Below are 25,107 nucleotides of genomic sequence, written 5' to 3' on the forward strand. Positions count from 1 at the left end.
TTACAGATTGTTGATTCAGCTTCAGATTGTAGAATATCTGTTAGGAAATTTGAAGTTTTTCTTCTTAGGTTTTTTACCAATGTGAAGGAAGCATAGGTTTATTGTTCCTGAATAAGACTCTTCTGTCTTTCTTCGTTTTATTTTTGAGATCTTACATGTTTTTATAATCTTTGTTGATGGCAATTAGTTCTGTTTCTTGTATTTTATTAAGGTCCCCACTCATTCGGGGGCATGGCAACTTTGGTTCAATGGATGCTGATCAATATAATAAGCCTAACATATGGATGCTGAGCAATGCGTTATACAAACTATAATAAGCATAAGATCGATATAATTTGTAGTCCAACTTTTTAGTTATATTTTTTGGTTTGGTACTCTCCTTCAAGTAAATCTTGAATATATGGAGGTCTTTTACTCTTATTTTGTTAAATAGTACTAATTACTAAAAACACTCATTACAATCAGTGTTCTAAAAATCACCGAGTCGGCCGAGTACTCATTCCGAGTACTCGTTTTTAACCCCTCGTCCGATCCGAGTTCCGAGTAATCGGGTTCAAAACCGATTTATTAAAAAATCGGTCAGAATTCAGTTTGACTCCGAGTACTCGAGGTCAAAACCGAGTTTGACTTATTAATTTTGTATTGTTTTATTTGAAAATTATTTCAAAAGAGATCAAACGTAAATTTTTATATATTTTGGTCTTTTTTTTGCAAAGTATTGACATTAATTAGAAAGTATATGTGTTTTATCATTAAAACTTGTGAATGATTATTATGTTAAAAATTATCAAACAAGTAACTTTTATTTGAACTTCATTTTTTCAAGTGTGTTATTAAAATATTAATATTATTATATAGTTTATAATTAATCAGTATATAACTATATATGAGAGAAAAAATTAATTAAAAAAAATTGCCGATTAGTTATCCGATAACTCATTCCGAGTGCTCTCCCGAGTTCCGAGTACTCATTTTTCTAGAACCAAACCGAGTTGGACCGATTTCCGATTTTTACAACCTTGATTACAATACATAATTATATAATATCTTATAAAAAAAATTATAATGATGTTAAAAATAAAATTCCTTTCTAACTCTAATATGTTACATAATAAAGTGGGTGTTTGGGTGGTGTTTTTAAGTCCCATTTCTAGAGTTTTAAGTTACAAGCACTTATTCATACTGTTTGTGTAAAAAGACAAAAAAAACACTTATAAAAAGTTAGGATTCCTAGCTTTTGTTTCATGAATTCTAATTTTTTTCCAAACACTTTAATCACTTATAAGTCTTAACTAACTTCTAACTTTTACTTCACTTTTTTTACTTTAAGTAAGAAGCATTTATTTTAAACTACCCAAACGGCCTCAAAATATGAAAAATCTGATTTAAAATTAATTAAATAATAATCATCACATATTAATAACAGAATATATTTATAAATAGATAATAAAATGTAAAGGTTAAATTTTCATGAGAACGTATAATCGGTTGGTTAATATAATTTAATTAAATTTTAACCCATTAATACAAATATATTAATAAAATGATGTTAAAATTTAAATAATAAATTATGAATTATATATGCCCCGTGCTTCGCACGGGTTATAGGCTAGTATGTATAAATAAAATCTTAGGGACTATACTAGATAATATCATAATATATATGGTCTCCAATATTTATGCAATCGGGTTGGGTCGGGTTGGTTCAGGGTTAAAATATGTTAAAACCTGACCCAACCCAATTTAATCGGGTTTTTTGAAAATTAACCCATTTAAATTTCGGTTTTGATTGGGTCGGGTTATTCGGCCAAAAACAGGGTTGGTTTGGGTTGGTTTGAGCGGGTTGAGCGGGTTATGTTCACCCCTATCTAGAACTAGTATAAGTAGGACTAACATGTGTGATGTGTGACGTGTCTCCTACTCTCTGTGACTGGAGCTCAAAAGTCAAATTAGTTTGATGCTTGATCTTTCTTTCTCCTTTTTCAAGCTAGTCCAGGAAATTAATTAAGATAAAAAGAATTAGCGTCGGAAGAGCCGAGCCTCATCTTTCTTTCTCCTTTTTCAAGCTAGTCCAGGAAATTTCACCGTAATTCTCCTGCGCGATCCCTATACTTTTGTTTCTTTTATTTTTGTTCATTTTCTTTCAATAAAACTCAATATTTTGAGTGCTTGTGTGTCTCTTTTTTTAGAGTGATTTATTATTTCTTCTTTTTAAGTGTTTCGTTATATATTTGTTTAGTTATATTTGAATAAATTTGATGTTGAATATGTTAAGATTAGGGGCGGTATTTTCGGGTTACAAGTCGTGTTCGTGTAAGTATTTCGGTCGATTTCTAGTCAAACTAAAATCACTTAAAATTAAATAAATTAAAAATTAAATTGTTTAGAAATGAAATTATAATTTCGGATCATTTTGGGTCAATCGGGTGCTTTTCGGGAAAATTTTGTCTCAATAAATTGGGTTGCAGATTAAGTCCAGATCAGATTGAGTTTTGGATCGTATTCAATATTTACCACTCCTAGTTAAAAATGATTTTATTAATAATAATTATGGTACGAGCTCACTTTTCACGATTACAGATTGTCCATCCGTTAAGGTTTTATATGCCAACCAATATAATTAATATCATCAGAGCAAAATGCCTTACGGGTTCAACAAATTTTACATAATATCCCATAGATCCAATTTAGCCAACCATTATAACAAATTTTACAACATTTTACATATTTAACAAATTTTACATAACCACTATTTTATATTATTTAACTAAAATATATAGGATGCTCTTGCCAAAGTTTAATACTCCCTCCGTTTAAATTTATATGTCCATTTCAAGAAAAAAATTGTTTCAAATTAACTGTCCACCTCAACTTTAAATGCAAAATCATATTTTTGAAATCAATTTTATTTCACATATCTCTTATTTATATTTTTTAGATCAATCTCAGTCTATATAGTATGGTCATTTATGTAATTAATTTATGAATATCCACGTTTCTTTAAGCTGTGTGATTTTTTTTGTTTTTAGCACGAGTGGATAGTCAATTACCCGGACATTTGTAACATATATGAGTCTAAATTGTAAAGAAAAAAAAAAAAAGAAATGTGCGGTTTTTTTAAAGTGAATATCTAATTTGGAACCGGAAGATTACAAAATAACAGCAGAAGATTTAAGACAGTGTTTGGGAAAACGTGTTTAAAGATTGAACAATATTTTTTACATGGGTTGAACTTGATACCAATTCAAGAATCTCACTTACCAGAGAAACCCCATCGTGAATTGGGTCAAGGTAACTTGGAGATTCAATTTTTAAGCTTCCCATCACATTTTACAAGCTACTCTCAATAGGAAAAAACAAGTTAGATCTGATCAAAATTTGTGATGGGGTGCTCTTTTTCTGGACTTAACTCATTATATGATGCTGTTAATGGAGGTGGTGATGTTTGGATCAATGAAAATAGATTCAGAATCGTAAGGCAGCTTGGAGAAGGTGGATTTGCTTTTGTATATCTTGTTAAGGAGATTGTTAGCACTGATGCTTCTTCTGCTGATGGTGTTGCAAAGAAATTCAAGAACCCTTCTCATGTTTCTGGTTAATTCTTGACTCTGATCGTTTCTTTTGAAAGTTTTGATTTTTTTTTAATGTTGGGTTATGATTCTTGATAATGGGTTGTTTTCTTTTGGTTGAGATTTTTTTTATAGATTAAATAATGTTGTTTTGTCAAGTCTTAATTTTTGGAATTGATGTGTTTGTTTTAGTTAAATTGTGGGATTAGTTCAGTGGTTTTGTCGGTGGAGCTCATTTTAGTGGTAAAAGGCAGATCTTTTGTGTTTGTATTAGCTTGAAAAGTAGGGTTTTTTTGCCGGTTTTGGTAATTTGAATGCTTAAACTTGTGTTTATCTTGTTCACATGACATGTTTACTTTTTGTTCTGGTATCATATTGGGTTGGGCTTCAATTACTGATTTGGCATCAAGGTATTGGGTGGCAGTGTGAAAGATGGGTCAAGGTGTCATTTTTACAATGTTTTTGCCTGTGTCTCTTGTACCAACAAATTTACCAGGTAAATTTGAATTCAGATGCAATAACTGAGATTAATGGACATTGGACAGTACTGCTTGCAATCTGTTTTAGTTTAGATTGTCCCCTTCCCTTTAAATTTCTTGAATTAGTACAAGCACAGGTACAACACTACAGTGGACAAATCGAAAAATTACAAATATAACATCTACGTTGTGACTTGTGACGTGATCCATTTGTGGCACCCGTGGGGTTATGATATTTGTGAGGAACAAGTTCATTTTCATTGCATGGCTTTGAATTTTTGTCTAAGTTTCTGAACTTAAATATCTACAAGAATATTCGAATTAAAAGACTGTATTAGTATATGTATATGTGATATTATTGGGGGATATATATTCGAGTGATTAACACTTTACATCTATGTAGGGACTGAGGCCTGGTGTTTCCCTATAATTATTATTTCTAGCAATCAAAGTTTCGGAGTGTAACTTGTTCTCTGAAATTTTATTTTAATTACATGCCCGATAATTGATTTTTGTGTCGGTGTGTGGTTGATGGTTTCATCCATTGTTTTAGACTCATATGAGTCCTGTGTTGCTGTGGTCTAGATTCTGTGATTTGTATTTGAGGATTATATAGTATATTGTGCTGTTTGTGGCTTTCTTTTGTGTAGTCTCTATGCGCTAAAAGTGTGACTATTCTCTTTTGTGCATGTCGATCATGGATGAGATCTGACAAGAAGTATCTAGATAATTTATGTTATTGGCTGTTTTCTTGTTACTTGAGAAAGTGGAAGATAAACATTGAAACCTTATTTCTGATTTGGTTATTGCTTTATGTGCAGATGATGGAACATATGCAATGAAAAAAGTTCTAATCCAAAACAGCGAACAGTTAGAATTGGTGAGGGAGGAGATCCGTGTTTCATCTCTATTTAGCCACTCAAATCTGCTTCCTCTCCTCGATCATGCTATCATCTCAGTGAAGGTAATTAGTGGTTTGTGTGTTCATTTACTGATTACTTTATACCATTCGGACACGCTCAAATGAGAGCAAATTGAAAATGGTGCTAAGATTCTGGTCTGTAAACAAACATGATTGAAATACTATTTGCTATTGTTTTCAATGGTTATAAATCTGTTTTGCGAGATGGTATTACGTTGTAGGTGATGTGAAAAGCTATGTGGTAAATCCACTCTAGGTATATATGTACTCCCTCCGTCTCTCACATTTGTTTACAAATGGGTTGGGCACGGAGATTAAAAAATATACTATAAAATAGTGGTAAAGAGAAAGAAGTAAATTGGTGGGACCGATTTATAATGTATAAAGTGACTATAGTGGAGGAAAGTAGTGGATGTAGTTAATTTCTTTATTATAAAATTTTACTATTTTTGGTAAATTTCGGAATGTAAAGATTTGTAAGGGACATCTCAAAAGGAAAGTGTAAAGAAATAGTTGGGTCATATGGAGTATCATTTAGGGTTTCAACTACAGTGATGTAACTTGCAATAATTTTTTTGAAAATAATGATATTGTTAGCACATTGTCGGTTTTTCCCAGACATCTCATGATATTGTTAGTTAAAAATTTTGTGCAATGTAAGTTGACAAATTATTTACATAAATTATTACACTGCTGAACAACCTATCTCGCCGTATGCATCATGCCACTTTGGCCATGATGAAAGTTGCCTCTTGTGTCATCGAAACTAGTACATGACCTGTATACTTATTTAAGAAGTGGAAATGAGTCCAACCTTAAAATTACAAATCATGTTTTGGAAATGATAACATTTTTCCTATGTTTTATGTTTAGGCCACACCAGAACAAGCTTGGACGCATGAAGCATACTTGTTGTTTCCAGTGCACTTGGATGGAACACTACTGGACAACGCTAAAGTGATGAAATCTAAGAAAGAGTTTTTTTCTACTTCGGATGTTCTCGAAATTTTTCGACAGGTAGATAAGTAGTGCCCTTAATTCATCATTTTTTCATCTTTGCCATGTATTTTATGAAACTCTTACCTATCTGATACTTGATTGAAAATTCTTATGAGGTTTTTTTTATTCACTTGGATGGGATTTAAAGTTTCGAGATATGTTATCCCAACTTCAGAAGTAAAATAAGGAACATCTTGGCTTGCAGCTGATAATTTACTGAAGTTCCTTACATATATCCCCAGTTTTACTTTTTAGTGCCAAACTGCCAATAATTTTTTTAAATTCCATTCATGTCATTTGAGTGTGCTGCATTTGCATTGATCTGCTACAATCATCTCATTGTGAAAAAATTGGTTCGCAGCTTTGTGCAGGACTCAAGCATATGCACAATCTTGATCCTCCATATGCACACAATGATGTGAAGCCTGGTAATGTTCTTTTAACACACAGGAAAGGTCAACCACCTCTTGCGATATTGATGGATTTTGGAAGTGCTCGTCCTGCAAGAAAGCAAATTCGCTCTCGTTCAGAGGCATTACAGTTACAGGTATGCACTGTCATGATATATTTTGTTTGTTATATAGCTTCTGGACTTATCATGCACTCTGCTGGGTTAAATTTTGTAAGCAAATAACATGCACAATGCTCTCTAGTTAGTTTTGTTCAAGCTTGAGTGGCTTTTAGCCTTGATCTAAAATTCATGAAATATGGTGCTGCTTTTGACAGTCCCAGCACAGATCAAAGCACATAAAAAGACTTGCAATTTATTAAGTGTGTTACTGTAGGTACAATGTGTTCCTTAACAATAAGAATGTATGTCTTGTATTTTAATGAAAAGAAAAAGTTATGTGCAGCAATGCAGGATTAGTATGTGAATCCTTTTTCCTCAAACCTAGTATATGTTTTGGTAGCATCAGCTATACATGTTTCCATCCCATGTACTTGTACCAATTGAAAGGATTGGGATAACTAATTCTCATTTGGATGCCTTGTGCATGGTCTTTCAAAGCATATTTGGTCCAGTCAGTTTTTATTAAACCTCACTTTTTAGTTAAAAGCTGTCCTGATTTGGTTAACTTTATTTGGGATGATTCAGACTTGTTAGCGTTGTGCATGGTTTATCTTAGGATGCATAATTTTTCCAATTAGATAAATGAGAATATCGTAGCCTCCCTGTTTTGTTAAAAGTGCTCCTAATTGGTCTCTTTTATTTTTATACATAGGAATGGGCATCTGAGCACTGCTCTGCACCTTACCGAGCTCCTGAGTTATGGGATTGCCCTAGCTATGCTGATATTGATGAAAGAACTGATATCTGGTCATTGGGTTGCACTTTGTATGCTATAATGTAAGTCCCCTTCTACTTTCCCCGTAAATAATTAGTGGGGTATCATACATTTGCTGGGTTTATCATCTCATCAGATCATTGCACAACAATGTTAATTGCTATCTATATTTGCACAACTAATTTCCCATATGGTCTATCTTTCGAGTTTATACATGTACTCAGTGTTGGACTTTTTGGTGTCTTGTTAAGTGTTTTTACACAAGCATCAAGGTTTAAACCCAGAATTCGGCAATATTAATATCTTATAGTAAGTCCATGATTATATATGAATTGAATCATTGAAATGCTTCATAATGCATGCACCGCATATGATGTATAAGTATCATATACAAGCTTTCCTGTATCATATACAAGCTTTCCTGTGTCATATACAAGCTTTCCTGTGTACTCCTTTGACGTGAATTTTATATGTTCTTGAAATATAATTATTGCTCTAGCTAATTCTGTATACAAGTTTCGGTGTTTATATGAGTACGCGGGATTTGTACCTCTTCCCTTGTCTTTTCTAAAAGCTTCTTGGACAATTTCATTGCAAGTCTACAAACAACTTAAACCCCTCCCTTGTCTTTCCTAAAAGCTTCTCGGGCAAATTTCATGGCAAGTCTACAGACAATTTAAACCCCAGAACTCGATCAAGTGCAAACTTCACGATATAAATAAATATACAGGATTTACTAAGATATAAATAAGATACACTGAAGATACATATTCAATTCACCTGCTTTATAGTTTGTTGGCTAATATCATATCTGTATGTTGTGTGTTGCCCATCCTACTATGAGCAGCAGTTGTCCTGCTTGTTTTTTATTGTGCAACGTGCATGGAATATTATACAACCTCCCATTTGTTGATTTGCTAAATGTACATGTAGACTGCAATTACATCAACAGATGCGGTTTCTAGTTGGCATGGGAATGGATATAGCATATTAGGAAATGATTTTTTTATAACTAGTACTGGGTCTTAGTTTGGTTAGGTATGTTATAGACTTATAGTGGGTTGGTCTCATACATCAGTTGGATATCTTACTAGAAAGGTATGCGTCTGAAGTATAAGAGCATGTTCAATGGCTGTGCTAAAATAGATGAAGCTATTACTCCCTCCGTCCCAATGAATTGTATATAGTTTCCTTTTTGGGACGTCCCATCAATTGTATACATTCCAAAAGTAGTAAACTTTTATAATATAAAACATCATTACACCAACTACATACTTCCACTATCTCCATTCTATAATAATATAAACACTATTACACCCACTACTTTCCTCCACTATCTCAAATCTATTATTAAATATTAATGGGTCCCACCACTATACCCACTTTTCATCTAACTTTACTCATTTCTTACACAATTTCTTGATCTCCGTGTCCCAACCATTTGTATACAAATGACTGGGACGGAGGGAGTATAATTTAGCATCAAAAAGTGTTTTTGGTGCAAAAATAGCATCATGTATCCAATGGTTGGTTTCAAATCTTGTTTCAAATTTAACCAACTTCCACATGCTTCCTGCTTTTGAATATGAATTTAACCAACTTTCAAAGACCCCACATTTTCAAGTACTTTTTTATCCATTTCTCTCTCTGTCTCTCTCTTTCTACCGGAGCAATTATAACTCCATCTATCTTTTGTTCTAAATATGGAACAAATTATAGCATTGTTCTTTTTTAGTACTTAGCACAAGATATAGAACACCATTAGAGTGAAGAATTTTAATTTTTGTTCTATAATATAGATATAGAACAAGTTATAGCACACTATTGGACTTGCATAATGGATTTGGGAACCCATTTAGCTTACATATTCAGTAACCTTGATACATATATGGGTGTGCATGTATTAATAAATTTTAATCTATCTTTTGTTCTAAATATGGAACAAATTATAGCATTGTTCTTTTTTAGTACTTAGCACAAGATATAGAACACCATTAGAGTGATGAATTTTAATTTTTGTTCTATAATATAGATATAGAACAAGTTATAGCACACTATTGGACTTGCATAATGGATTTGGGAACCCATTTAGCTTACATATTCAGTAACCTTGATACATATATGGGTGTGCATGTATTAATAAATTTTAATATATTATGAGCATTTTGCAGGTATGGGGTTTCCCCATTTGAGTATGCACTTGATGAATCTGGAGGAAGCCTTCAGTTAGCAATTATAAATGCTCAGGTAAAGTGGCCAGCTGGGCCTAATCCTCCATATCCAGAGGCGCTTCATAAGTTTGTTACGTGGATGCTGCAGCCTCAAGGCACAGTTCGACCAAGGATAGATGATATCATCATTCATGTCGACAAATTAGCCGCAAAATTTTCTCACTGAAGGATAGAGAAGTTACAAGTGTTTGAATTAGTTTACACTTTTACGGTCAGATATCACTTTACAAATGATGTAAGAAACAATGTTAGTTGACATGCACGGGTGATAAACGATCTGCATATATCTGTATCTGACATTGTTCGTTGTGGTGTAGTTTTTGGCTTTTGTACATTTTATATAAATTTTATTAAACTATTTGATTTTAGAATTCCAGTGGCAAGTAGCTGTATTTCGTTATGCATATATTGATATACAATTATACATGTTAAATAGGTTTTTACCTTCCAATATAGACAACCATTCAAATGCACTAAATGGAGAACAAAATTATGCTGAAATTCAGTATTTTAATACTGAAACAGGAGAAGTCACAAATTGTTTACTAATGGTAGCCTGTTGAGATGGATTAACAGGAACATTAATTAAATGGAATGACTCTGAAAGAGAATGTTGTAGGGGCTTAATTGTAGGAAATTAAACTTGAGGGACCAAAATGTAAAGTTTGCTGAAGCAACTTTGATGACCCTACATGACTGTGTAAAACTTGATGACCAAGTTTGTTAACTTGCTGAGAAAGACTCAGGCCCTTACAAATACTCATCCCTTTTCTTTCTTGGGACTTAACTTTACTCAACACTCACTCCTCAAAGCTTGCTCACTCTGCTATTCCCTCTGTTTTAGCTCTGTTTTGATTCAACAGATTCTTTTTCTTACTGAAATGAAAATGAAGGCCAGCGCTCTGAAATGCCGAAAACAAGAGTGTTCACCAAGGAGAGGCCAGATCAAGAAAAAGATATATAAGATGATCTTAAAACACACTCTTACTGTCGTGCTTCGCGATATCGGTTTTGTCTTGAAGAAAAAGAAGGGTAGCTTGAAAGGCTATTAGCTTGAATTGTTAAACACCAGATGAGAATCCAGTTTTGTGATTTGTTTCATCAACTTGTTGTATGTTGTGTACTTGTGCTGTGGCGTCTCTCTAATGTTGTATGTAGGTTTCTCTCTGACTCAGAGTCTCAGAGTGATAGAAGTGAGTTACGTGTCTTTTTCCACAGCAACATCTTATTTCATTGTCAATATTGTGTTCAAATTTTGAGTTGGTCGATTGGAATTTCAAATTATCTTTAAAATATTGGAGGTTATTTTATTACTAGGATTTAGTTAAAGTGATTTTCTATATAGTGTGCCCAAGGGCACACAATAGTCCCTAACGCCAACAAAAATAGCTCTTTTTGATTGGTGGATAAATAATAAATGATAATGACCCCCTGCATTCACATCAATTCACCCATCAGAATAGATATTTTTATAAAATTTAGTGATTATCGTGTGCTCTTGGGCACACATTAAAAAGACCGTTAATTAAAATACTTTGGACTTGTGATGCTCCAATATGGTTCTTTTTGTATTTTATAAAATTGAGGCCAATTGGAGTATGATCAGCAGCATCAACATCCGCCATCTTTTGTTTCTCTCCCGTCCATTGTCTTGACAGTTGAAACCCAGAAAACATAGCCAACAACTTGAGGAGGTTGATGACTAAAAGTGTCCACCAACTTGTTCCAGATTCTCTTTTACTTCCATTGGGGTTATAAGCATAAAGCATATATGGTCAACCCTGTTTTTCCGGTGTGCACTCATGACCGAAATGTACGGGAAACACGCGTTGAGCCAGTCGGATTAGATGTGATGAAACAAGTAACAACCCAATTCAATGAGTTGGGTTTATAAGAATTTACTCATTAACTAAAGATGGGGCTGTTTGGTTGACTCTAAAATAAGTGCTTCTTATTTAGGGACCGTTTGACTGAGTTTAAAAGAAATGACTTATTACTTAAATTAAAGAAATGGATTAAAAGTGAGAAGTTAATTTGAACTTATAAGCTATCAGAAGTGTTTGGATGCCGTGACTTTAAGTTTTTTAAATGTTTGGATAACTTAACTTATAAGTTGGTACTAGTTTGGCAATTTTGAAGTCATTTTCTGTTAGAAATAGAAAAAAGCATAAGTTAGAGTCTAAAAAAACATTAGGAAACCTAACTTTTTTTTCTGGGCTTCTTTTCGTTCAATTAAGCACTTCCTCGTGTTTGCCAAACGGACAAGTAATAAGCAGAAGTGGACTTTCGGACTTTTAAGTCCATAAGCGATGCTCCCAAACGCCCACTTAAAGTAAAGAACTTAAGTAGAGGTTTTTTTTTTTTTTTTTGACAAAATGCAAATTCATTCCATTAAATTAAAACAAGTCTAGTCGGGACAAATCCCCAACTGACAATGCAATCAGGTTGATAAACAATAAAACGAGCTAACCAAATAGCCGCATTGTTTCCAGACTGCTTAACACATTGAATCCAAGGATTCTTGAAACTGAAAATGAATATAAAGGCTTCTCGAGTAATCCAGGCTACATCAATCCCGAAAATGTTACCTTCACAATTGACCTTCACAATAGTTCCATGGCTGTTGCGGTGTTCAAGTGACTCAGTTGTAAAAACTAAGCAATGGGGAACAAGATTCCTCGAATAATGAACAACTATAATTTGTGAAAGGTGAGCACATGCGATCGCCACCGTTCCAAGCATACCCCAGATATCTACATGCCGGGAGCCAGCTATAGACATGCCGAAAGTATTAATGATGCGATAAGCCAGATCTCCCAAAACTCCATCCCAATCATTCTCATTGATAACACAAAAAGACATAACAACCACAAATATAACAACGCAGAATCACCCAAAAAATTGGGTACTGAATCAACACACGCCAAAAGGCGAGACGGAAAAACACAATCGGACCTTTGATTTAAAAAGATCTGATTTATTCAGAAAACAATCAAGCCCAAGCTCAAATCCGAAACAGATCCGAGAATAAAACTCGATTGGAATCTTCGAGGTTTAAGCAACACTCGATTTTATTGAAAAGCAAAAAACTGGTAAATAATAGAGAAGATGGGAGAGCGAAAAGGATTTGGTGGATGAAGAGGAAGAATGGAAAAGTGACGGTTAGTTTTGAGAGTCGACTCTCAAAACCCTAATTTGAGAGAGAAGAGCATGATTAAAATGAAAAAAACATGATAGTTGTATAACTTAAGTAGAGTTAAAAGTAAGGTAAGACGTATAAATGATTAAAGTATCTAGGAAAGAAGTAGAAACCATGAAACAAAAGATAGTATTCTCAACTTCTTATAAGTATTTCTTTACTTTTTACACAACGAATAAGTGTTTCTTCTTGACTTTTTACACAACGAATAAATGCTTTTAACTTATAAACCCGAAGCCCAAGCCAAACACCCCTGTGTAATCCAATTTTGTTCACTAAAATATGGATTGGATTGGGTTGACTTGAGTTGGATTAATTTCAACCACAACTAGGATGTGATAATAAATAACAACTGTTTAATAATCATCAAAACAGACTTTTAGTGCAGCTACCCAAATCAATAAAGAATCGATTTTAAAGCTTGCATTACAGAGAGCCGAGCAACTTTTACGTGCAGTCAAAAGAAAATCCTATTTAACTCCGCTCAGGTTGGGAGTATTGAAACAACTCAATCTAATTAGTCCAGTTTATAGAAATCAAATTACTACTGAAAATGATACATATTATCCAATTTAATGTGTGATAACTGAAGGTCTGGGAATAGGAATCTATAACTGAACATCTTGAAACCTCAGACTGACACTGGTAATCGATGTTTCCACGGTGATAGGATTTACAGATGAAGTAGATAATTCTCTGGAAGATAAGTGCAAAGAGAACTAACATAGTACATAACAGAGACCAAAGACATGCATGCACATTTTGTTTGACCAACTTACAAGCTGGTACATTGAACTGGAGCACACTTGCCACAGTTTCAGACTAATTAGTAGTTGCATTCTCAATATTTATAACCGAACAAATAATCTCTAGAAAATAATTGCAACAACAAACAAAGCAAAGAGAGGAGGGATAAACAGGAACATTCGTTAAAGGTAACAAAAGATTTATACTAAACAAGTAACAATTCAGGCAATGACAAATTTGCAGATACAGATACTATACTCGGTTCAGATTTGGAAGCTGCATACTCTAATTTTGCCAAACATCTACAGTTTTCCTTGCCTAATCAGAACTTACACTTCTCAAAAAACTCCTCCCAACCTCTCATTGATCTAATGTTATAATTTAATATGTTAGGATGATAATTGGATGCTGAGATCCTACCAGAAATCCTTAGCTTTGTAGAGGATGAGGTTCCTGCTGCTGCCCCTGAACAGGTTCTGCCGCGCTTTGAAAAGTGACTTGGGCAGTTTCAGCATCTGTTTGTCTGCCTTGGAAAGTTAACTGAGCGTCTTCACCAGTTAATGGCAGGCTCTGAATGTTTTCAGTAGCAACATCTTTGACATTTACAGGTGTGTTCAAATCATCACCTGGTGCACCTTGAACATTTACGGCAGTTTGACTATTAATGGGTACACTTAATAGTTCCATGTTGGCGAGATCTTCAAGATCTTGCAATGCCCCTAGTGCAGTGACTGCTGATTCATGCAGATATGGCTGGATAACACTTACTGCTGACTTGATTCTGGTTCTCTGGAGAAAAAAAGGGTTAACAAATTATCAAACAGCCATTTTACTGTTGCATTATGTTAGTATAGTAGAATAGCCAAGGCAGTAATTAACGATTTCTGATTAAGCTTACATAATGTTCAATTCTCGCCTTGAGACCATGGTACGCCATCAAATATATTTCTGATGTTAAACTCCCAGCATCTTGGACATCCTATTATCACAAAGCCCAAAAAATCAATACCTATAAGTCATATATGGCACTCCAGTCTTTTTATACAGAGTGAGAAAGCACAAAGTCCAAAAAATCAATACCTATAAGCCATTTATGTCACGCAGTTGCAAATTACCAAGTAATCTATAGGTTGTCATTATATGGTGACCAATAATCTTGTAATGTAGTTTTTCATGATTCTAAAAGACTAGCATTTGCTTCTCTATTAACAAGCACCAGATGACATACTATCAGAACATTATATAACTACAATAATGATTATGATTGAGGTCACCATATTGAATAAAATGTGCTACACTGCATTATAATTATGCCAATTTCTAAAGTTCTACAGATTTTTGAATTGCTCTTCAATTGCAGTCAAACCAATACTAACTAACATTAAATAGTAGCCAAATACTCAAATACTAGCACCTTATCGGGGAGTTGCCAACTCGTTTAGCTGGGTAGAGTTTATTTCTCCCGTTTTAACATAATTAAGATCAGTAACAATTCTTGTAAAAAGACAAAAAGAAAAATTCACAATATGACTATCACATTATTAACTAGTAATGTTCTGAGTACCAAATATCATGTACACTGAAAAAAAACCCAGAGGTCCCCAATATCATAGGATTCAAAAATGTAACAAGGTTTTTTACTTGCAAAAAAACAGCAGTAGCAAGACATATCTGTGCATTATAGCACACATTAACTAATGCCAATATATATTGCAACATTGCATTTAACTTTTAAAATTCATGTACCTTGGTTGGGCGGCCCAAAGAATTGCCATGAGGCTCCCAATGAATCTTTGCTGCAGGCATAACTCCACCACTAACATTACCACCTGCATGAGCCTGATCAACAGTAACTATTGCACCAACTGGATCCTTTCTAGGCCTTCCCCTGGGCCGTAGGCTCATAGTATAAGTAGGAACCGGCTTGGGCCGACCTCTTGGACGACCTCTTGGACCCTTCTTATTAGCATACATGGCTGGCCTTCCCCATACTTTCTTCGGGACTCCATTTAGCTTTGGTGGCCTTCCCCGGCCTCTTTTGCCCAACACAGTTGATGGTCCGATATTGTTATGCGGTACTGAGTCTGGGACCGATGAAACAACCAGAAGAGGCCCATCATTGATCTGAGCAACTGCAGGGTCTTCAGCAGCCGAAGCAACAATAGGCCCAGCTGTTGATTCAGGTCCATTCCCAACCATCACAGAATCCACTTCAACTCCAGCTGATTCATCAATCTGTTCACTAGTCCCCAGCTTAACCAAGGCATCTGGGTCAGAAACAGGCCCTAAATTACTCACATGCCCACTTAGAGGGCTTATGGAGGAAACATTAGACTCACTAACAAGGCCTGTTGCAGGAACATGATTCATAGGTCCACTAACAGAGTTTGTTAAGAGAGCATTACTCAGAAGTCCACTAGTTGCAGGAACATTATTAGGTCCACTAACCAGGCTAGTTGAAGGGACATTAGTCACAGGCCCACTAACAGGGCTAGTTGAAGGGGCATTAGCCACAGGCTCACTAACAGGCACATTAGTTACAGGCCCACTAGGGAGAGTGATTGTTGGAACACCATTCAGTGGCCCATTTACAGGAGGCAATGTTGCAGCATTATTCACAGGCCCAGTAACAAGAGCCGTAGTTGAAACATTAGGCCCAGCACCAAACTGATAGGTAGAAGCAGCAGAAGTGAATCCACCAAACAGATTAGTAGTAGGCACGCCCAATTGCTTGGGACTAAAAGCAGCAAAGCCCACAGGAGGTGAAGCTGATTGTGTTAGAGTTGTTGGAGTTACAACAGAAGAGCCAAAAACAGGCTGAAGCTTGGGAGGCCGACCAGGCCTTCTTTTAAGCCCATCAGGAGCAGAAGCAGGAGCAAGAGAAGATTGCACATAGGCACCAGCAGCAGGGGAATGCACAGGAGTCCCAGCAAACGGTTGCACAGAAGGCCCAGCAAATGGTTGGACAGAAGGCCCAGTAGATGGTAGAGATGGGGGCTGAGGAGGCCCTGAGTTTGGGAGCATGTAAGAGTGTCTGACTAAAACCACTTGACCATAAGTCTTCATTTTCCTCAGCTCTTGAGTCAACTCAGATGTGTGACTTGAAGACTGTGGGACCTGGAACTCACTTTCAATGTACTTAGCAATTTTTTGCCTGCTGGAACCCTCTCTCTCGTTCAGAGAGATAATTGCCCTCCTTATCATCTACACAAAAGAACAAAGCAAAAACTCATGTTTTTTCACACCAACAGAAAAAGACATAACCACCTCTCTCTCTCTCTCTCTCTCTCTCTCTCCCCCCCCCCCTCTCTCTCTCTCTCTCCCCCCCCCCTCTCTCTCTCTCTCTCTCTCTCTCTCTCTCTCTCTCTCTCTCCCCCCCTCCCTCTCCCTCTCCCCCCCTCTCCCTCTCTCCCTCTCTCTCTCTCTCTCACTCTATCCATCTCCCCCTCCCCTCTCCCTCTCCCACCCGATCTCTCTCTCTCACCCCCTCTAAAAAAAGATAACCATTAACCCCCCCCCCCCCCCCTCCACCCATTCACTCTCACACATGTTTCAACAAAAAAAGACATAAACATTAGACACAAACATGTGAAGCTATGTTCTGCATATTCAGTCACAGACATATAAACTTCAAAAAGACATGAACAACTTAAACACAAGCACACAAGAAAAAATGGTAACAGTGAAAGACGCACCTCTTCATAAGGAGGATGACCGAGAGGTCTAGGCTGATGAGTGTTAGCAGGCAAGTTCACACCAGGCTGCGGTGAGAAACCAAACGGAAAACCACCCATATTTGTTGGCGGTGAAAAACTAATCGGTGGCGGATCTGATGCTGAATGCTCCATCAACTTTACAATTCACTAGATTTTTTCTTTACTCTTGTTTATGAGAGAGAGAGAGAGGGGGAGAGTGAAAGAGCGAGAGAGAGTGAAAAACAACAAAAGCGGTAGGGATAATGATCGACCTCGGACTGTATTCTTATAATGATAGACATCTGTTTGTCATATAAATCTATTTGTTTATTAAAACCCCGAAATGAAAGTTTTAGAAATTGAATCGAATGGGAATAAAAGGAGTGTTACTTTTACATAACGTACGTGTGTATCTATCACCTAGATTTTTTGATAACGATTGATTTTCCCCCTTATGGCATGCACCTTTTCCCTTGGTATCTGTGTACACAAATTTATGACTATATTTATGTTTACATTCTATTCGGTACATTTTCTTTTCTAGAAGTAAAATATATATATTTGTTTTTCTTTTATAAGTTGGAAAGTGTGCAATTTATTATTATAAATATTTTAATTTTGTGCAGATTTTATATGAAATTTTTTAAAATTTGTGATTATTGCTTAACAGGAGAAATTGCTACTGTCAAAATGATCTATCAAAAATCGGAATAACAACTTAACATGGAGAAGCTTATTGCGGTAGACTTATTCGGTTACACCACCTTGACCTCTAGCAGTTTATGTTAATTGTTTGTTGATATTTTCTTAACAATTTTTATAGATTGAAATATTAACAATTTTTTCTAAATGACCTTTTTATTTACTTCTCGGTTAAAAGAACGTATTTATCTTAAGAAAAATCTTTTCATATTATAAAAAATTAATTTTTGATAAAAAATTTCATATACAGTCATATTTATTATGTCGACCAAATATAATATGTAGAACATAATTGAACATGAAAATATAAATTGAAAATATTTATTATAAAATTGATTCGAAAACATGAATACTTACATTATAGTGAAAATTGAAGCGAACAACTATTTTATAGGTTTTTCCTTTTAAGAAATGGATATCTAAATTCAAGTAGAGCGAATATAAGTGGGGAAAATATAAAAGATGAGGGTTCTCATTGCATTTTCTCTAATCTAATGTTATTAGTTTTATTGTTTTGATGTATTACAATTTCTTATACTCACATAAAAATTATGAATCATATATAATATTAATAAAGTATTAAAACTAAATATTTATTAAAAGAATAGAAGAATATTGCATACAAAAATTAAAAGGACTTTTTGAAAGAAAAATATATAATGTAATTTCGTTTTGAAAAATACAGTTACGAAATCTCAATCATAATTATTATAAAGTATAAAGTAAGAATTAACTTATAATCTTTGTTACAGTTTCACGTATAAGTTAGACTATTTATTTAAATTTTTTCTTGAAATTGATATATTTAAAAAAATTTCAAATTATTATAAGTCTTACTTTTAAAATATATTAGTTTATCAAAACTATAAATTTGGTAAGATAGTATATTATTATAATTGTATAATAGAAATATTTAACTAATTTTCTATTAAGATTATATGAAATTATATACAAATTATAACTTAAATCATAAAGTATTATTATACTAAAAATTCATCAAAATTATATCTAATTAATAAAATATAAATCAAAGATTCAATACAATTTATACCTGATTAAATATAAACTTAGCCAATTCATACATTTAAATTTGATATAAACGGGTTCTAGTTTATATTTTGTTTATTTATTTTAGTCTGGGTGTTTCAATTTAATAATATTAACATAGATAGTTAATAACTTACACACTATAAAATTGAAAAATGTCAATTTATACATAATTACCGTATATGTGTATCATTATAAAATTTCATTCAATGTTCAAATTATATAAATATATAGCAGTTGATAATTGTTTAAAAAAAAACAGTTGATACTTAAATTGAATATTGAATCAGACAATTCAGTATCAGACAGTTGAGTATAACGACCATAACAAAATCTAACGACCTTGACGCCACGGAAGAAACAAAATTAAAGGACAACTGACAACTGCAGTATCTTTTCTCCGCGATTGTTGGATGACTTTATAAGTACTACTGTTGGATGACTTTATACTAATAAGTCACATAAAAACAATTAAATATCTCCAAATTTAATTTATCAGGCGACTTTTATATTTAACCTAATATAACAAACTTATCGATACATATGAATAATAAGCATGTTTGGCAACTTCTTTTTTAAACCTAAGTTTTTATTGTTTTTTAAAAAATATTTTCTTAAAAATGTTTTGGATATAAATATTAAATAATGTGTCTTGTTATTTGATTATTTAAAAATAAAGTGAGCACAGTCACATTAATTGAATTTTCACCCCAACACTATGTTATCACTACTATTTTATCCGAGATCATGAATATGATGATTTGTATGAAAAATATTATATAATTATTATTTTATACACTGTTAAAAACACCACTATTTATGATTATAGATATCAGTAATTGCTAAGTTGAATTAAATTGTGTGTGTGTGTGTGTGTATATATATATATTATTTATAATTATATAATGTATTTGTTGAAACTCTTTAAATAGTATTTAATTATTATTCTAAATTTAGAATTACTATTTTATCAATTTTTGTAAAATGATTATATTATTATAATACGTCTTTTACTACTCATTATAATTTTACCTACACTTATGTTTATATTTTTTAATAGTTGTTGTAATTCTGAAATGATAATATCATATAAATTTATTATAATTTTATAAATTATCATATGTTTAAATTTTTTTCATAATTTAAAATAAGATATTTTTTCTTGAATTTAAAAATTGCACCGCACTGCATTTTTGTGGTGTGGTACGCGATATTTATGCTAACGCGGTGCAGTTGCGATTTGAATATTCCAAAAAACCTACGGTTGGTTTATGGTTTTAGAGAAAAACTGCACGGCCTGCGATCACCCTACTTCTTCTTTTTATTGCAAAAGTACTGCAACCACTATCAACCATATTTGCAACCACAAATACAACTTTACGAAAAACTACTTAAAACATTTTAAAATCCTAATAAGATGAGTGGCTTTGTAGGAACGAGTATCACAAACAAGAAACAATCAAAAGCTCCTCCTTGACACGGTTGCAATTAAACTGAGATATGTTTGATATTGTGCTACTTTGTAGTGGAGGAAAAAATTATTATGCCCTCCAAAATATGTTTTTGGAAGCTACAGATCCGAAATACCGCCTCCATAAGCCAACTAATCTTTCTGTTGTTGTTGGAGAAAACCAACAAAGAATGATCCCCAAGAAGAAAAAAAAATACACTTCAGAAGACATCTCATCTATAAGCAAAGATGCAAAGATATGACATTTACTGCTTAGTGTTCTTGATAATGTTATGCTAACAGAGTGATAGGTTGTGAAACTGCCAAAGAAATATGAGTCAAGGCACAAAGACAATCAATAAGAACATGAACACAATACTCCACAAGAGTATGATCACTTTGACTTAAGGTCAGATGAGTCATTGATAGATTTTTATGACAAATTATTGATTTTTATGTTCTATTCACACAGTATCCACTAGACATTCCATTTAATATTGTCCACCACTCACAAGAAATTGTCTTGCATTTGATTAAACAATTACCTACTACAAATCACCCATCAAACAATAAACTACAATATTAATTCAGAAAATTGAAACATGCCACCAATAAAAATTAGAAAAAAATATTAAAAATGTTGTTCAATCCCCCACTATTCACTCAAGAATGCCACTTAGTTACCTTCTCGAGCTAAGGTACTAAAATATTAAAAATATGCTAAAATGATACAGTAATTAACCAACGTCAGAAGGGTTGGAGACCAAATTTAAAGCCAATTACATTAAAAATAAGGAAGACATTGTATCTTTACACCAATTAAAAGCGGTAGACATCTAGTATTAGAAATCCAGGTAACTCCGCTCTTATCTTGTCGTAAACCTTGCACAAAATCGTCAAGGATCTAATAGAAAGGAGAGAACTCTTAAAAAGATGAGTTATTTTTCAAAACTGTAACTGACGCAAAGATGAGCGTGACTCTCATACATGATAGATATGGGTGCCTTACGCTTTTGTTTTTTTAAAAATATAAATATTTAATCTTGACCGCTTGATTGATTTTTATCCAACTGTAGGAACTTAAGTCTTTAATGCTCCACATAAAGTTGGTCTCCAATGAGCCCAAGTCTATGTATATAATAAAAGTAATTATATGTTTAAGTGGATCTGACATGGTTGATGACATGGAATAAAATGACTCATCAAATATATTGTTACAATATTATATGAATAATAGATTTTTGAAGATTTTTTCTGCATAATTGAGTTATATATGTTGTCGGAAGTGAAGAATCGCTTCAGATGGTCCGACAATATATTTATACTACCCATTCCCCAGTATTTGCATTAGTGTTTGAACATAAATACTCCATGTTCATCTTGTTCAAGATTAATATCATATTTAATTTAAAAATTGCGTAAGATTTATATATTAATTTGCAGAACTATTGAAACTACCATTACCGCTAGACATACAACAATTCTAACAACATAACAGTTACATGTTATGTTTAAAACAATTACAAATTAAAAAAAATTAATGTTATTGAAGATTCAACACCGTACAAGTTAAATTATATTTGTTAGTGCTCAATATTTTTTTTCCTATCACTTTAGAAATCATAAAACAACATAATGATTCTACTAAAATAAAGCACATCATTTGGAAATAAATTCATATCATGACATGTATTTGAAAATAAAATTTTAAGTAAAAATCGAATTTTCGAATTGGATCAACGGTTATTATATCCAAAATTTTATATCTAAAGAATAATAATTTAAATAAATATATTAAAAAAAAAATATAATCAAATAAAAATACTTTATACTTCTAATAAATAATAAATTTAATGATTTATCTAAATTTTGCGAGTATTATAATAAAAGTATTGAGATAAAACATCCTTAAAATTGTGTTCTTCATAAGCATTCAAAAAATATTGATTGCGCGACCTCTTACGGGTGTTTTCTTATCGAACATTAAAGCTTTATTGTCTAAGTGTCCCCGGTCATTTCTGCATGTCTGAGGGTTACATGGTAAACTTTCTTGAACGAAAGGAACTCCTTCCAACTGCTATTGTATTCGGATACAATTCATTATACGAGAAAGTATCTTATGACAAGAAAAAAAAATGTTAATCTCCTTGGGACTTGGGAGTGGGAGTGCTCTTTCTAGAAAAATAATACTCTCGTCCATTATACAGAGAGTTTGACTTTTTACACCTAACTTTATGTGCTTTGACCATACAACAAATATTAATATTTTTATAATTTTCTTTTTTTTGAATAAAAATATAACAGAAATGTTTTTATTCAGAATTTTTTTTTAAAAAAAATACTTATTTTAAACCTGTGGTCAAACATCCTAAAAATCTATACTATACTATAATAAGTCAACATGGGTATAATTTGTAGTCCTAAGTTTTAGTTATATTTTTTGGTTTGGTACTCTTCTTTTGGTACTACAAGTCTACAAATGTGGAGTCTATTAATCTTACATTATTAAACAGTTTCAAATACTAAAAACATACTAAAAACACTCCTAACAATACCTTATCATATAATATTTCATTAAAAAATTATAATGATGTTATAAATAAAATTATAAATAATAATTTTGAATATCTTCTTTTAACAAGAAGCTTTATATATTCGATTTTTTCAAAGGTATTACACGATCAACTATGTTTAGAAAAGATTTGAATTTTCTGATTTTTTTATTTTTAAATTTACATGTACTAAATTCGGATTAAATGTACTAAAATCCTGATATATATACACACACACATTAGGGTTTGTCCATTTTCAAGTAATTGGGAGAAAATATAGTCAGTCGAATAATATAATTTAATTAAAATTCAATCCACTAATACTAAAATACTAATAAAATGATGTTAAAATTTAAATTATAATAATAAATTACGAACTATATATCCGCCCGTGCTTCGCACGGGTTAAAGGCTAGTATGTGTAAAATGTCAAACACCTTATATGATAACTAGTTAAAAAAGCCGCGCTTCGCGGCGGCGTGATAAATTTTGATATGAATTAGAATTATAATAGGATAAAAATTATTTGGAGTCATCTTCCCATTAAACATATCACAAATAAAAAATATTATAATTGATATAAAAATTTGTTTAAGTGATCATCCTGTCAAACACAAAACTAATAATAAAATTAGTTCGAACCCCCCTCCCGTCAAAGACAATATTAATCCATAATTATTATTTTTATGATAAATTAAATATTATAATTTAGATCAAAATTAGTTTGAGCCACTCTCTTGTCAAACACAATACTTATAACAAAACATTACTCCCTCCATCCCATTTTAAGCGTCCTGTTATGACTTATAACGGTCAAATTGACCAAATTTTGACCAAGCATAAAAATAAATTCATTATTATTTTGAAAAACTAAAAATTACATTTTATAGTATATTGTATGTATTTTATAATAACATAATTTTTTTTACTTTTAAAAATTATATTATATGTGTAAATCTCAGTCAAAATTTGGTCAATTTGACCATTCAAAAGTTAAACAGGACACTTAAAATGGGATGGAGGAAGTATAATTTAGATATTAGTTTGAGTCGTTTTAGTGTCAAACACAATACTAATAAAAATTATTCTAATTATGACAAAATTAGAGATTATTTTGAATTGTGTAACAAAAAAATATATTATAACATAGATAAAAAATTATTTTAGCGACTTTACCATCAAACATAATACTAATAGAAAATTTATTATTATTTGGATAAAAATTAGTTTGGGCCGCCTCCCGTGCCCGTCAAACGATATACTAATCAAGAACCATTTACATTATCATAAAATCAATATATGATATCTATTTTTTATATATTATTTTATTTGTTAATTATTTTTATTTTTTGATTCCAATTTATTAGTTAAAAATTATTATTCTTTTATAAAAATTATTTTAGCGACTTTCCCATCAAACATAATACTAATAAAAAAATTATTATTATTTAGATAAAAATTAGTTTGGACCGCCTCCCGTACCCGTCAAACACAATACTAATCAAGACCCATTTACATTATCATAAAATTAATATATGATTCCTATTTTTTATATATTATTTTATTTGTTAATTTTTTTTTATTTTTTGATGCCTATTTATTAGTTAAAAGTTATTATTCTTTTATGGTTCTAATTTTTGTTGCTATCAGTTTTTTTAATGATTATTATCTTTACAATCCTTTATTTTCTATTCGAAATTTAAGAAAATTATAAGAGTAAATCGATAATATAAATTGTACGTATTACCTTACAAATCTTAAATATAAATTGTATTTTATCTATGATTTTGTTAGTTTGAATAAATATAATCCTATTTCTATTAGGATTACTAAATAAGAAAAGAATTGTCTCATCTTTAGAATTCAATAAGAAATACTAAATAAGAAAAGAATTATATAATCTTTAGAATTTGATAAGAAAAGAGTTGTATTACTTTTAGAATTTTTAAACCTGATTTTTTGAATTATAACTATACTTTCTATCCGAATTTAAGAAAAATCAGAAAACTGAATCGAACAATTCTAGAGACGCCCACATCCTACTATGTCCGCCGTTGGTGGCTTCAAGCCAGGAAATATCTAATATGTTGAGATGTTAATCTACTCACCTTTTTAACGGGTCGGAAGGAGGAACTTGTGTTGAGGATATTTTAACGAAAAAAAGGGCACTTGTAATATATGAAATCCTGCTTCTGCATATACAACTCAAAAATCGGATGCGCAAGGAGC

At 32.4% G+C, this 25,107-nt stretch overlaps 2 protein-coding genes across 2 annotated transcripts; one reads left to right on the top strand and one right to left on the bottom strand.

The window, feature by feature from the left end:
* Positions 1-3,145: 3,145 nt before the first annotated feature.
* LOC108217572 (uncharacterized) lies at positions 3,146-9,857 on the top strand. Its single transcript, XM_017390405.2, has 6 exons — positions 3,146-3,594; positions 4,870-5,012; positions 5,844-5,987; positions 6,331-6,516; positions 7,193-7,317; positions 9,427-9,857. Exons 1-6 carry the CDS (start codon positions 3,384-3,386, stop codon positions 9,650-9,652), a joined length of 1,035 nt encoding a protein of 344 aa, XP_017245894.1. The 5' UTR covers positions 3,146-3,383; the 3' UTR covers positions 9,653-9,857.
* Positions 9,858-13,614: 3,757 nt separating this feature from the next.
* On the bottom strand, positions 13,615-17,409 carry LOC108217560 (uncharacterized). The gene is made up of 4 exons (XM_017390391.2): positions 17,128-17,409; positions 15,179-16,636; positions 14,331-14,411; positions 13,615-14,221 (listed from the first exon to the last, which is right to left on the bottom strand). Exons 1-4 carry the CDS (start codon positions 17,278-17,280, stop codon positions 13,862-13,864), a joined length of 2,052 nt encoding a protein of 683 aa, XP_017245880.1. The 5' UTR covers positions 17,281-17,409; the 3' UTR covers positions 13,615-13,861.
* Between the last annotated feature and the right edge of the window lie 7,698 nt (positions 17,410-25,107).

This window comes from Daucus carota, chromosome 4 (genome assembly GCF_001625215.2).
Source record: "Daucus carota subsp. sativus chromosome 4, DH1 v3.0, whole genome shotgun sequence".
NCBI classification, from domain to species: domain Eukaryota; kingdom Viridiplantae; phylum Streptophyta; class Magnoliopsida; order Apiales; family Apiaceae; genus Daucus; species Daucus carota.

Bases quoted from the DNA above. Each gene is read 5' to 3' on its own strand.
- LOC108217572 (XM_017390405.2), top strand. From the start codon at position 3,384: ATGGGGTGCTCTTTTTCTGGACTTAACTCATTATATGATGCTGTTAAT. The intron at 5,013-5,843 runs GTAATTAGTGGT...TTTTATGTTTAG, and splicing joins ATGCTATCATCTCAGTGAAG to GCCACACCAGAACAAGCTTG. The intron at 6,517-7,192 runs GTATGCACTGTC...TTTTATACATAG, and splicing joins CAGAGGCATTACAGTTACAG to GAATGGGCATCTGAGCACTG.
- LOC108217560 (XM_017390391.2), bottom strand. From the start codon at position 17,280: ATGGAGCATTCAGCATCAGATCCGCCACCGATTAGTTTTTCACCGCCA. The intron at 14,412-15,178 runs GTACATGAATTT...TTGTGATAATAG, and splicing joins CTTTGGGCCGCCCAACCAAG to GATGTCCAAGATGCTGGGAG. The intron at 14,222-14,330 runs GTAAGCTTAATC...TTTTTTCTCCAG, and splicing joins AGGCGAGAATTGAACATTAT to AGAACCAGAATCAAGTCAGC.